The 14493-nt window shown below is 44.6% G+C and overlaps 1 protein-coding gene across 1 annotated transcript; it reads left to right on the forward strand.

Moving 5' to 3' along the window:
• Window positions 1-6933: 6933 nt before the first annotated feature.
• LOC115178599 (zinc finger protein 442-like) lies at window positions 6934-12345 on the forward strand. The gene is made up of 2 exons (XM_029739853.1): window positions 6934-7003; window positions 10793-12345. The coding sequence occupies exons 1-2, from the start codon at window positions 6934-6936 to the stop codon at window positions 11950-11952; spliced, it is 1230 nt and encodes a 409-aa protein (XP_029595713.1). The 3' UTR covers window positions 11953-12345.
• The last annotated feature ends 2148 nt before the right edge of the window (window positions 12346-14493 follow it).

Here is a 14493-nt window from a genome sequence, read left to right on the forward strand (position 1 = left end):
TGACTCCACCCCTCAAGGGCCCACTTGACTGCCAAGAGCCACTTGCCTACATCCTAGCTGCGTTACGTTGGTGAGAACCGCTTGGAAAGAAAGGCACATGGGTGCAGTCTCTTGTCCCCCTCGTTCCACTGTGAAAGGACCGGTGTCCAAGGCGTCCACCTCTACCACGAAAGGACGAGTAGGATCAGGAGGTGAAATGTCCCCTTGAGCTCCTCGAATGCCCTGTCAGCCTCGGGGGTCCAGCCAAAATGGGTCTGGGACTTACGGGTTAAGGCCGTGAGAGGCGCTGCCACCCCACCAAAGTTGCGTTGCGGAGGTCCAGCTTGGTGAAGCTCCAAGGCAGCGGACATCAGGGGTAGGGTGTAACAATTCTTAATCGTAATCTCCTCGTCCTGGCGAGCCCTGGGATTTCCCGTCAGCTCTGGGCATGTAGCGCGGAGATGGTCGAGACCTCCTCAGTAAAGGCAGCAGCCTTCACGCATGCGCCTGTCACGTTCCTGTGGACTCAGACGTGTGCGTCCCAGCTGCATGGGCTCCTCAATCAATCAATCAATCAATCAATCAATCAATCAATCAATCAAATGTATTTATAAAGCTCTTCTTACATCAGCTGACGTCACAAAGTGCTGTACAGAAACCCAGCCTAAAACCCCAAACAGCAAGCAATGCAGGTGTAGAAGCACGGTGGCTAGGAAAAACTCCCTAGGAAGGCCGGAACATAGGAAGAAACCTAGAGAGGAACCAGGCTATGAGGGGTGGCCAGTCCTCTTCTGGCTGTGCCAGGTGGAGATTATAACATAACATTGCCAAGATGTTCAAATGTTCATAGGTGACCAGCAGGGTCAAATAATAATAATCACAGTGGTTGTAGAGGGTGCCACAGGTCAGCACCTCAGTAGTAAATGTCAGTTGGCTTTTCATGGCCGATCATTCAGAGTGTCTCTACCACTCCTGCTGTCTCTAGAGAGTTGATAACAGCAGGTCTGGGACAAGGTAGCACATCCGGTGAAAAGGTCAGGGTTCCATAGCCGCAGGCAGAACAGTTGAAACTAGAGCAGCAACACGACCAGGTGGACTGGGGACAGCAAGGAGTCATCAGGCCAGGTAGTCCTAAGGCATGGTCCTAGGGCTCAGGTCGTCAGAGAGAGAGAGAGAGAGAGAGAGAGAATTAGAGAGAGCAAATTAGAGAGAGCATACTTAAATTCACACAGGACACAGGAAAAGACAGGAGAGATACTCTAGATAGAACAGACTGACCCTAGCCACCTGACACATAAACTATTGCAGCATAAATACTGGAGGCTGAGACAGGAGGGGTCGGGATACACTGTTGCCCTCTCCGACGATACCCCTGGACAGGGCCAAACAGGCAGGATATACACCCACCCACTTTGCCAAAGCACAGCCCCCACACCACTAGAGGGATATCTTCAACCACCAACTTACTATCCTGAGATAAGGCCGAGTATAGCCCATGAAGATATCCCCCACGGCACGAACCCAAGGGGGGGCGCCAACCCAGACAGGAAGAGCACGTCAGTGACTCAACCCACTCATGTGGTGCACCCCTCCTAGGGACGGCATGAAAGAGCACCAGTAAACCAGTGACTCAGCCCCTGTAATAGGGTTTGAGGCAGAGAATCCCATTGGAGAGAGGGGAACCAGCCAGGCAAACAGCAAGGGCGGTTCATTGCTCCAGTACTTTTCCGTTCACCTTCACACTCCTGGGTCAGACTACACTCAATCATAGGACCTACTGAAGAGATCAGTCTTCAATAAAGACTTAAAGGTCGAGACCGAGTCTGCGTCTGCGCCTGTCACATGGGTAGGCAGACCATTCCATAAAAATTGAACTTATAGGAGAAAGCCCTGCCTCCAGCTGTTTGCTTAGAAATTCTAGGGGCAGTAAGGAGGCCTGCGTCTTGTGACCATAGCGTACGTGTAGGTATGTACGACAGGACCAAATCGGAACGATAGGTAGGAGCAAGCCCATGTAATGCTTTGTAGGTTAGCAGTAAAACCATGAATTCAACCCTAGCCTTAAAAGTAGCTAGTGTAGAGAGGCTAGCACTGGAGTAATATGATCAAATATACTGCTCAAAAAAATAAAGGGAACACTTAAACAACACATTCTAGATCTGAATGAAAGAAATAATCTTATTAAATACTTTTTTCTTTACATAGCTGAATGTGCTGACAACAAAATCACACAAAAATAATCAATGGAAATCCAATTTATCAACCCATGGAGGTCTGGATTTGGAGTCACACTCAAAATTAAAGTGGAAAACCACACTACAGGCTGATCCAACTTTGATGTAATGTCCTTAAAACAAGTCAAAATGAGGCTCAGTAGTGTGTGTGGCCTCCACGTGCCTGTATGACCTCCCTACAACGCCTGGGCATGCTCCTGATGAGGTGGCGGATGGTCTCCTGAAGGATCTCCTCCCAGACCTGGACTAAAGCATCCGCCAACTCCTGGACAGTCTGTGGTGCAACGTGGCGTTGGTGGATGGAGCGAGACATGATGTCCCAGATGTGCTCAATTGGATTCAGGTCTGGGGAACGGGCGGGCCAGTCCATAGCATCAATGCCTTCCTCTTGCAGGAACTGCTGACACACTCCAGCCACATGAGGTCTAGCATTGTCTTGCATTAGGAGGAACCCAGGGCCAACCGCACCAGCATATGGTCTCACAAGGGGTCTGAGGATCTCATCTCGGTACCTAATGGCAGTCAGGCTACCTCTGGCGGGCACATGGAGGGCTGTGCGGCCCCCCAAAGAAATGCCACCCCACACCATGACTGACCCACCGCCAAACCAGTCATGCTGGAGGATGTTGCAGGCAGCAGAACGTTCTCCACGGCGTCTCCAGACTCTGTCACGTCTGTCACATGTGCTCAGTGTGAACCTGCTTTCATCTGTGAAGAGCACAGGGCGCCAGTGGCGAATTTGTCAATCTTGGTGTTCTCTGGCAAATGCCAAACGTCCTGCACGGTGTTGGGCTGTAAGCACAACCCCCACCTGTGGACGTCGGGCCCTCATACCACCCTCATGGAGTCTGTTTCTGACCGTTTGAGCAGACACATGCACGTTTGTGGCCTGCTGGAGGTCATTTTGCAGGGCTCTGGCAGTGCTCCTCCTGCTCCTCCTTGCACAAAGGCAGAGGTAGCGGTCCTGCTGCTGGGTTGTTGCCCTCCTACGGCCTCCTCCACGTCTCTTGATGTACTGGCCTGTCTCCTGGTAGCGCCTCCATGCTCTGGACACTACGCTGACAGACACAGCAAACCTTCTTGCCACAGCTCGCATTGATGTACCATCCTGGATGAGCTGCACTACCTGAGCCACTTGTGTGGATTGTAGACTCCGTCTCATGCTACCACTGGAGTGAAAGCACCGCCAGCATTCAAAAGTGACCAAAACATCAGCCAGGAAGCATAGGAACTGAGAAGTGGTCTGTGGTCCCCACCTGCAGAACCACTCCTTTATTGGGGGTGTCTTGCTAATTGCCTATAATTTCCACCTGTTGTCTATTCCATTTGCACAACAGCATGTGAAATTTATTGTCAATCAGTGTTGCTTCCTAAGTGGACAGTTTGATTTCACAGAAGTGTGATTGACTTGGAGTTACATTGTGTTGTTTAAGTGTTCCCTTTATTTTTTTGAGCAGTGTATTTTGGTTCTAGTCAAGATTCTAGCAGCCGTGTTTAGCACTAACTGAAGTTAATTTAGTACTTTATCCGGGTAGCTGGAAAGTAGAGCATGGCAGTAGTCTAACCTAGAAGTGACAAAAGCATGGATACATTTTTCTGCAACATTTTTGGACAGAAAGCTTCTGATTTTTGCAATGTTACGTAGATGGAAAAAAACTGTTATTGTAACAGTCTTGATATGTTTGTCAAAAGAGAGACCAGGGTCCAGAGTAACGCCGAGATCCTTCACAGTTTTATTTGAGATGACTGTACAACCATCAAGAGTAATTGCCAGATTCAACAGAATATTTCTTTGTTTCTTGGGACCTAGAACTAGCATCTCTGTTTTGTCCGAGTTTAAAAGTAGAACATTTACCGCCATCCACTTCCTCATGTCTGAAACACAGGCTTCCATGGAGAGCAATTTTGGGGCTTCACCATGTTTCATCGGTATGTACAGCTGTGTGTCGTCCGCATAGCAGTGAAAGTTAACATTATGTTTCCGAATGACCAATTTGGGTTTCCAATCTCTCCAAAAGAATGTGGTGATCGATGGTATCAAAAGCTGCACTAAGGTCTAGGAGCACGAGGACAGATGCAGAGCCTCGGTCTGACGTCATTAAAAGGTAATTTACCACCTTCACAAGTGCAGTCTCAGTGCTATGATGGGGTCTAAAACCAGACTGAAGCGTTTCGTATACATTGTTTGTCTTCAGGAAGGCAGTGAGTTGCTGTTCAACAGCTTTTCCATTTTTGGGGGGAGGAATGGGAGATTTGATAGAGGCCAATAGTTTTTTATATTTTCTTGGTCAAGGTTTGGCTTTTTCAAGAGAGGCTTTATTACTGACACTTTTAGTGAGTTTGTTACACATCCGGTGGATAGAGAGCCGTTTATTATGTTCAACATAGGAGAGCCAAGCACAGGAAGCAGCTCTTTCAGTAGTTTAGTTGGAATAGGGTCCAGTATGCAGCTTGAAGGTTTAGAGGCCATGATTATTTTCATCAATGTGTCAAGAGATATAGTATTAAAAAACTTGAGTGTCTCCCTTGATCCTAGGTCCTGGCAGTGTTGTGCAGACTCAGGACAACTGAGCTTTGGAGGAATGCGCAGATTTAAAGAGGAGTCCGTAATTTGCTTTCTGATGATCATTATCTTTTCGTCAAAGAAGTCCTTGAATGTATCACTGCTGAAGTGAAAGCCATCCTCTCTTGGGGAATGCTGCTTTTTAGTTAACTTTGCGACAGTATCAAGTTTCTGGGGGGGATTGTTCTTATTTTCCTCAATAAAGTTGGAAAAATAGGATGATCGAGCAGCAGTGAGGGCTCTTCGATACTGTACAGTACTGTCTTTCCAAGCTAGTCGAAGACTTCCAGTTTGGTGTGGCGCCATTTCTCTTCCAATTTTCTGGAAGCTTGCTTCAGAGCTCGTGTATTTTCTGTATACCAGGGAGCTAATTTCTTATGACAAACGTTTTTGTTTTTAGGGGTGCGACTGCATCTAGGGCATTACGCAAGGTTAAATTGAGTTCCTTAGTTAGGTGGTTAACTGATTTTTGTACTCTGACGTCCTTGGGTATGTGGAGGGAGTCTGGAAGGCCAGCTAGGAATCTTTGGGTTGTCTGAGAATTCATAGCACGCCTTTTGATGCTCCTTGGTTGGGGTCTGAGCAGATTATTTGTTACGATGCTGGGCTCGGGGGGCTTGGGGAGCACAGGAAACCTGGATACTGGGGTGGTGTCAAAAAGGTGCCGTCTCACGCATTCTCGAAGGCGGTTGTCAATCCTGATTTCCAGCGTTTTCAGGGACTCGGGGTCCTCTCCCAGTTCCCGAGAGGCCAGATCATCCTTGATGGAGTTAGATAGACCCTGGTGGAAAGCGGTGACCAGTTCCTCAGTATTACACCCACTCTCAGCGGTGACGCCTGTAGCACTGGGTGATGAGACTTGGGCATTGGCTCCTCCTGGGTTGTGGTTGAACTGTGGTTGGAGGAAGTCGGCAAGTGCCAGGAGGGTCTTTGATATTTGGAAGAGTTGTTCTTGCTGCCGACCCAGCAGTGCTCCTTTGTGGGTTACAGCATTCTTGATCTTCCCTATGAGCTCAGTTCAAATGTTGAACATCAGAACCCAACAAGCCTGTTTAACTCCATTGTTTGTAAACAATCTTAACACTGTTCGCATGAAAACATGGATAAACTAGAATTGTAATATCATGGATGGTCAGTTCTTGTATCCATTTCTCTATTAATTTGAGAGTGGTTGTATTTCTCCAGCCTCAGCTTTTTACCAAAACGGGTGAGGTATCCGCTTTGTTATTGTTTGAATTGAGGGTGAGGATTTGTTTTTACACATGACCTTTTATAACAGGGTTTACTATAACAAGGTTTACTATAACAGGGTTTATTATAACAGGGTTTAATAGAACAGGGTTTATTATAACAGGGTTTACTATAACAGGGTTTACTATAACAGGGTTTACTATAACAGGGTTTATTATAACAGGGTTTACTATAACAGGGTTTACTATAACAGGGTTTATTATAACAGGGTTGATTTGTAACAGGGTTGATTCGTAACAGGTTTATTCATAATGTACAAATCTCTATTCAGCTTCTACATCTGCGTAGAGGAAATTTTTATCTGTAAGAAGTAAGAGAACTGGTTATTTAACAATTATTAGTTTACATGGTTTTCCAGAATATTGTTTTGTTCAACTGTGTTACCCACTCCAGTCAACAGATGGCGACGTGAGTCTTTCAGGTGATGCCTCTTGCGTGACGTATAATGTAGTGGACGGGACGCTTTTTCTACAACAACAATTCATCCACCTCGGTAGCGTGCTAGCCAACATAAAACCACAACATTGAAGCTCTTTGGGCCATTTTTGTTTATATTAACCTCAGTGTTTTAAACACACTGTCTGCGTATTTACTACTTACTCCATTTAATGTGCTATTTATGTTATTAGCTAAGTAACACTCGGCTAATGCTAACTAGTTTACTTGCTAACATCCTCGACCATGAGCTCCCGCTACTTCCCCCGTTCTGAAGAAGAGGTCTGCTGGACAGAGAAAGAAGTTCTTGTGAAAGAGGAGAAGGAAGAGGAGGCTTTCACAGTTAAAAAAGAGGTAGAGGGTGAGGCTGTTACAGTGAAAGAAGAGGAGAAAGACGTGAAAGTAGAAGAATTTACGGTGAAAGAAGAGGAAGAATATTTAAGAGTGAAAGAGGAGGATGCAGTTTTTGGAATGAAGGAGGAGGGGGAGATTACTTTCACGTTGGAGGAGGAAGGGAAGACTGGAGATCTGATTAACACCAGTAAGTGCTATTTTAAAAACAGTGGAACAAACTCTGTAGTTGTTTTAACTATTGAACTAATGTGCAGTGTTAAAGACTGCGGTCAAGTGAGCCGTCATTCGCAAAACGCTGTCAAGCCACCCACGCTTCTGTTTCCACCTGAATTTTTTTAAGCGAAGTGACAACACTTTACGGTACAGTGTGTTTTCTGTGAGGGGAAACGGAGTCGGATGTTCTCTAATGCTCAGATAGAAACGACAGCTACGAATTATTACAAGCAAACCGTTTCACGTACGCTTATTCAATCTTCCATAACCAAAATGATACCAAATCGTTTAGTTCATTTTCGCACCTTTTTATTTTTTTTAATTTTACCTTTATTTAACTAGGCAAGTCAGTTTAAGAACAAAATCTTATTTTCAATGACGGTCTAGGAACAGCGCTGCCTTGTTCAGTGGCAGAACGACAGATTTGTACCTTGTCAGCTCGGGGTTTTGATCTTGCAACCTTTCGGTTACTGGTCCAATGATCTAACTGCCCCACTGGGCTACCTGCCGACCTTAACAAAATGACTTTGATATCACGGGTAGAGTGAGTCTGCTTCGTCAAGTACTGAGTAAAGGGTCTGAATACTTATGTAAATCAGTTCCAGATTTTTTTTATACATTTGCAAAAAATTTATACAAACCTGTTTTCGCTTTGTCATTGTGCGGTATTGTGTGTAGAATAAAAATCGGAATAAAATAAATGTAATCAATTTTAGAACAAGCCTGTAATGTAACAAAATGTGGAAAAGTCATAAAACAGTGCAAAATATCCAGTCAGAAATGATTATTTTCTCTCAGAGAACCAGATAGGCCTTGGCTACTACACAGCTCATTACTACCACAGATAACCACATAGGCCTTGGCTACTACACAGCTCATTACTACCCCAGATAAACAGATAGGCCTTGGCTACTACACAGCTCATTACTACCACAGATAACCAGATAGGCCTTGGCTACTACACAGCTCATAACTACCACAGATAACCAGATAGGTCTTGGCTACTACACAGCTCATAACTACCACAGATAACCAGATATGCCTTGGCTACTACACAGCTCATTACTACCCCAGATAACCAGATAGGCCTTGGCTACTACACAGCTCGTTACTACCACAGATAACCAGATAGGCCTTGGCTACTACACAGCTCGTTACTACCACAGATAACCAGATAGGCCTTGGCTACTACACAGCTCGTTACTACCACAGATAACCAGATAGGCCTTGGCTACTACACAGCTCATAACTACCACAGATAACCAGATAGGCCTTGGCTACTACACAGCTCATTACTACCCCAGATAACCAGATAGGCCTACGCTACTACACAGCTCATTACTACACCAGATAACCAGATAGGCCTTGGCTACTACACAGCTCATTACTACCACAGATAACCAGATAGGCCTTGGCTACTACACAGCTCATAACTACCACAGATAACCAGATAGGCCTTGGCTACTACACAGCTCGTTACTACCACAGATAACCAGATAGGCCTTGGCTACTACACAGCTCGTTACTACCACAGATAACCAGATAGGCCTTGGCTACTACACAGCTCGTTACTACCACAGATAACCAGATAGGCCTTGGCTACTACACAGCTCATTACTACCACAGATAACCAGATAACCAGATAGGCCTTGGCTACTACACAGCTCATTACTACCCAGATAACCAGATAGGCCTTGGCTACTACACAGCTCATACTACACAGATAACCAGATAGGCCTTGGCTACTACACAGCTCATTACTACCACAGATAACCAGATAGGCCTTGGCTACTACACAGCTCACTACCACAGATAACCAGATAGGCCTTGGCTACTACACAGCTCGTTACTACCACACAGATAACCAGATAGGCCTGAGGCCTTGGCTACTACACAGCTCATTACTACCACAGATAACCAGATAGGCCTTGGCTACTACAAATCAAATCAAATTTATTTATATAGCCCTTCGTACATCAGCTGAAATCTCAAAGTGCTGTACAGAAACCCAGCCTAAAACCCCAAACAGCAAGCAATGCATGTGAAAGAAGCACGGTGGCTGGGAAAAAACTCCCTAGGAAAAACTCCTGAGAAAGGCCAAAAAACCTAGGAAGAAACCTAGAGAGGACCAGGCTATGAGGGGTGGCCAGTCCTCTTCTGGCTGTGCCGGGTGGATATTATAACAGAACATGGTCAAGATGTTAAAATGTTCGTAAATGACCAGCATGGTCAAATAATAATAATCATAGTAATTGTCGAGGGTGCAACAAGCACGTCCGGTGAACAGGTCAGGGTTCCGTAGCCGCAGGCAGAACAGTTGAAACTGGAGCAGCAGCATGGCCAGGTGGACTGGGGACAGCAAGGAGTCATCATGCCAGGTAGTCCCGAGGCATGGTCCTAGGGCTCAGGTCCTCCGAGAGAAAGAAAGAAAGAGAGAAAGAGAGAATTAGAGAGAGCATATTTACATTCACACAGGACACCGGATAAGACAAGAGAATACTCCAGATGTAACAGACTGACCCTAGCCCCCCGACACATAAACTACTGCAGCATAAATACTGGAGGCTGAGACAGGAGGGATCAGAAGACACTGTGGCCCCATCCGATGATACCCCCGGACAGGGCCAAACAGGCAGGATATAACCCCACCCACTTTGCCAAAGCACAGCCCCCACACCACTAGAGGGATATCTACAACCACCAACTTACCGTCCGAAGACAAGGCCGAGTATAGCCCACAATACTACACAGCTCATTACTACCCCAGATAACCAGATAGGCCTTGGCTACTACACAGCTCATTACTACCACAGATAACCAGATAGGCCTTGGCTACTACACAGCTCATTACTACCACAGATAACCAGATAGGCCTTGGCTACTACACAGCTCATAACTACCACAGATAACCAGATAGGCCTACGCTACTACACAGCTCATTACTACACCAGATAGGCCTTGGCTACTACACAGCTCATTACTACCACAGATAACCAGATAGGCCTTGGCTACTACACAGCTCATTACTACCACAGATAACCACATAGGCCTTGGCTACTACACAGCTCATTACTACCACAGATAACCACATAGGCCTTGGCTACTACACAGCTCATTACTACCACAGATAACCAGATAGGCCTTGGCTACTACACAGCTCATTACTACCACAGATAACCACATAGGCCTTGGCTACTACACAGCTCTTTCGTACCACAGCTCCACTAGAGTTGGAATGTGCTAAAAGATTTGGCTCCACTAAATATAGTTTGTCAATGTCATGATTCCTCTCGTCCTTCCTGTAGCAATGCAAGTCATTTTCAGTCAACCTTCAGCTTTTGGAAAAGTAAAAAATTACTCCTACTTATTCAAATTACACCAAGATTCTTTTAAATTAGATTTTCTTTGTAATCTGGCCTCGGGTTATTCAATCACATTTATTTATACAGAAACCCAGCCTTAAACGCCAAAGAGCAAGCAATGCAGATGTAGAAGCACGGGGGCTACGGAAAACTCTCTAGAAAGGCAGGAATCTAGGAAGAAACCTAGAGAGGAACCAGGCTCTGAGGGGTGGCCAGTCCTCTTCTGGTTGGGCCGGGTGGAGATTATAACAGTACATGGCCAAGATGTTCAAACGATCATAGATGACCAGCAGGGTCAAATAATAATATTGAGGGATCTGATTTGAATTCAACCTCCTCGCAAGAGAGTTGTGGAGGTTTCATTCAGGTCTCTATTTAAATAAACACTATGTCTTTTGCAGGAGAAAGACCAGACTCAGAGGAACCAGAGACGTCCAAACCATTAAGACGACACCACTGCTCCCACTGTGGAAAGGGTTTTAACCAGTTAGGGGACCTGAAAACACATGAGAGAATACACACAGGAGAGAAGCCGTACCACTGCTCCAAGTGTGGAAAAGGTTTTAACCAGTTAGGAAACTTGAAGCGGCATGAGAGAATACATACCGGAGAAAAGCCGTACCACTGCTCCCACTGTGGAAAGAGTTTTAACCAGTTATGGGACCTGAAAGGCCACAAGACTTTGCACACAGCGGAGAAGCCTTATCGCTGCTCCCTTTGCGGAAAGAGTTTTACCGTGTTGGGGAGCTTGAAAATACACGAGATAAATCACACAAGGGAGAAGTCTTACCACTGCTCCCAGTGTGAAAACAGTTTTACAGAGTTAGGGAGCCTGAAAATACACGAGAGAATACACACAGGAGAGAAGCCTTACTACTGCTCCCAGTGTGGAAAGAGATTTACCCAGTTAGGAAGCCTGAAAGAGCATATGATACTGCACACAATGGAGAAGGCTTACCCCTGCTCCCTGTGTGTAAAGAGATTTTCCTCATCAGGGTGCCTGAAAAGACATGAGAGGACACACACAGGCGATAAACCTTTCCAATGCTCCCAGTGTGGAAAGAGTTTTTCCTTGTTAGCGAGCCTGAAAAGACATGAGAGGACACATACAGGAAATAAGACTCATCACTGCTCCCAGTGTGGAAAGAGTTTTAACCTTAAAGAATACCTGAGAGTGCATGAGAGAATACACACAGGGGAGAAGCGAGAGAAGCATTTCCACTGCTCCCAGTGTGGAAAGAGTTTTTCCTTGTTACCAAGCCTGAAAAGACATGAGAGGACACACACAAGAGAGAAGCCTTATCACTGCTCCCAGTGTGGAAAGAGTTTTAAGCTGAAAGGACAACTGAAACAGCACGAGAGAATACACACAGGGGAGAAGCCCTACCACTGCTCCCAATGTGAAAAGAGTTTTGCCTGGATAGGGGACCTGAGAAGACATGAGAGGATACACACAGGAGAGAAGCCTCATCACTGCTCCCAGTGTGGAAAGCATTTTACCCAGTTAAGACACATGAGAAGACATGAGATAATACACACAGGAGATAAGAATGTAGGCTGAACAGTGAACAGAATAGGCCCAATACAGGTGGGACAGTAGTCCCCAGAGACTCTGAATATGTCTTGTGTATTGACTTTCCAGTGTTTTCCCTCCTGCATGTTTTATAAAGGATTGTGTTTGTGGATTTGTTTTCTGGGTGCAGGGTTTTGGTTGTGCCCAATGCTCAGCTGATTCAAATAACCAACTCATCATCAAGCTTTTCTTATTTGAATGGGCTGTGTAGTGTTAGAGGACCTGAAATCACATGAGAGAATACAGAGGCTTTGTTCTCACTGTTGTTTTTGACTGAGAATTGTTATGATTTTTCTCTTTTCCTTTAAGTTGTTGAAATGTTCCGGATTCACTGACCTTCATGTCTTAAAGTAATGACTTTTCTCTTTGCTAATTTGGGCTGTTCTTGCCATAATATGGACTTGGTCTTTTACCAAATAGGGCTATCTTCTGTATACCACCCCTACCTTGTCACAACACAACTGATTGGCTCAAACGCATTAAGAAGGAAAGAAATTCCACAAATTAACTTAACAAGGCACACCTGTAAATTGAAATGCATTCCAGGTGACAACTTCATGAAGCTGGTTGAGAGAATGCCAAGAGTATGCGAAGCTGTCATCAAGGCAAATGGTGGCTACTTTGAATAGTGTAAAATATATTTTGATTTGTTTAACACTTTTTGGGTTACTAAATGATTCCATATGTGTTATATCATAGTTTTGATGTCTTCACTATTATTCTACAATGTATAAAATTGTAAAAATAAAGAAAAACCCTTGATTGAGTAGGTGTGTCCAAACTTTGACTGGTACTATATATGTATGTATGAGTATTTATGTGTGTATGTACAGTTGAAGTCACAATTTCTTGTTAAACAAACTATAGTTTTGGCAAGTCGTTTAGGACTTCTACTTTGTGCATGACAAGTAATTCTTCCAACAATTGTTTACAGACAGATTATTTCACTTATAATTCACTATATCACAATTCCAGTGGGTCAGAAGTTTACATACACTAAGTTGACTGTGCCTTTAAACAGCTTGGAAAATTCCAGAAAATGATGTCATGGCTTTAGAAGCTTCTGATAGACTAATTGACATAATTTGATTCAATTGGAGGTGTACCTGTGGATGTATTTCAAGGCCTACCTTCAAACTCAGTGCCTCTTTGCTTGACATTATGGGAAAATCAAAAGAAATCAGCCAAGACCTCAGAAAAAAATTGTAGTCTCCACAAGTCTGATTCATCCTTGGGAGCAATTTCCAAACGCCTGAAGGTACCACGTTCTTCTGTACAAACAATAGTATGCAAGTATAAACACCATGGGACCACGCAGCCACCATACCGATCAGGAAGGAGATGCGTTCTGTCTCCTAGAGATGAACGTACTTTGGTGCGAAAAGTGCAAATCAATCTCAGAACAACAGCAAAGGACCTTGTGAAAATGCTGGAGGAAACAGGTACAAAAGTATCTATATCCACAGTAAAATGAGTCCTATATCAACATAACCTGAAATACCACTCAGCAAGGAAGAAGCCACTGATCCAAAACTGCCATAAAAAGCCAGACTACGGTTTGCAACTGCACATGGGGACAAAGATCGTACTTTTTGGAGAAATGTCCTCTGGTCTGATGACACACAAATAGAACCGTTTGGCCATAATGACCATCGTTATGTTTGGAGGAAAAAGGGGGAGGCTTGCAAGCCAAAGAACACTATCCCAACCATGAAGCATGGGGGTGGCAGCATCATGTTGTGGGGGTGCTTTGCTGCAGGAGGGACTGGTGCACTTCACAAAATAGATTGCATCATGAGAAAGGAAAATTATGTGGATATATTTAAGCAACATCTCAATACATCAGTCAGGAAGTTAAAGCTTGGTCGCAAATGGGTCTTCTAAATCAACAATTACCCCAAGCATACTTCCAAAGTTGTGGCAAAATGGCTTAAGGACAACAAAGTCAAGGTATTGGTGTGGCCATCACAAAGCCCTGACCTCAATCCTATAGAAAATTTGTGGGCAGAACTGAAAAAGCTTGTGCGAGGAAGGAGGCCTACAAACCTGACTCAGTTACTATTCCTAGGCCGCCATTGAAAATAAGAATTTGTTCTTAACTGACTTGCCTAGTTAAATAAAGGTAAAAATGAAAGTTACACCAGCTCTGTCAGGAGAAATTGGCCAAAATTCACCCAACTTTTTGTGGGAAGCTTGTGGAAGGCTACTCGAAACGTTTGACCCAAGTTAAGCAATTTAAAGGCAACAAATTACGTGGATATATTGAAGCAACACCTTAAGACATCAGTCAGGAAGTTGAAGCTTGGTCGCAAATGGGTCTTCCAAATGGACAATTACCCCAAGCATTCTTCCAAATTTGTGGCAAAATGGCTTAAGGTTTGTGGAAGGCTACCCGAAACGTTTAATTTAAGTTAAACAATTTAAAGGCAATGCTACCAAATACCAATTGAGTGTATGTAAACTTCTGACCCACTGGGAATTTGATGAAAGAAATAAAAGCCGAAATAAATCATTCTCTCTACTATTATC

Source organism: Salmo trutta, chromosome 38 (assembly GCF_901001165.1).
Source record: "Salmo trutta chromosome 38, fSalTru1.1, whole genome shotgun sequence".
Lineage (NCBI taxonomy): Eukaryota > Metazoa > Chordata > Actinopteri > Salmoniformes > Salmonidae > Salmo > Salmo trutta.

Coding starts and splice junctions, on each gene's coding strand:
- LOC115178599 (XM_029739853.1), top strand. CDS start 6,934: ATGAAGGAGGAGGGGGAGATTACTTTCACGTTGGAGGAGGAAGGGAAG. Junction 7,004..10,792: donor TGGAGATCTGATTAACACCA/GTAAGTGCTATT, acceptor TGTCTTTTGCAG/GAGAAAGACCAGACTCAGAG.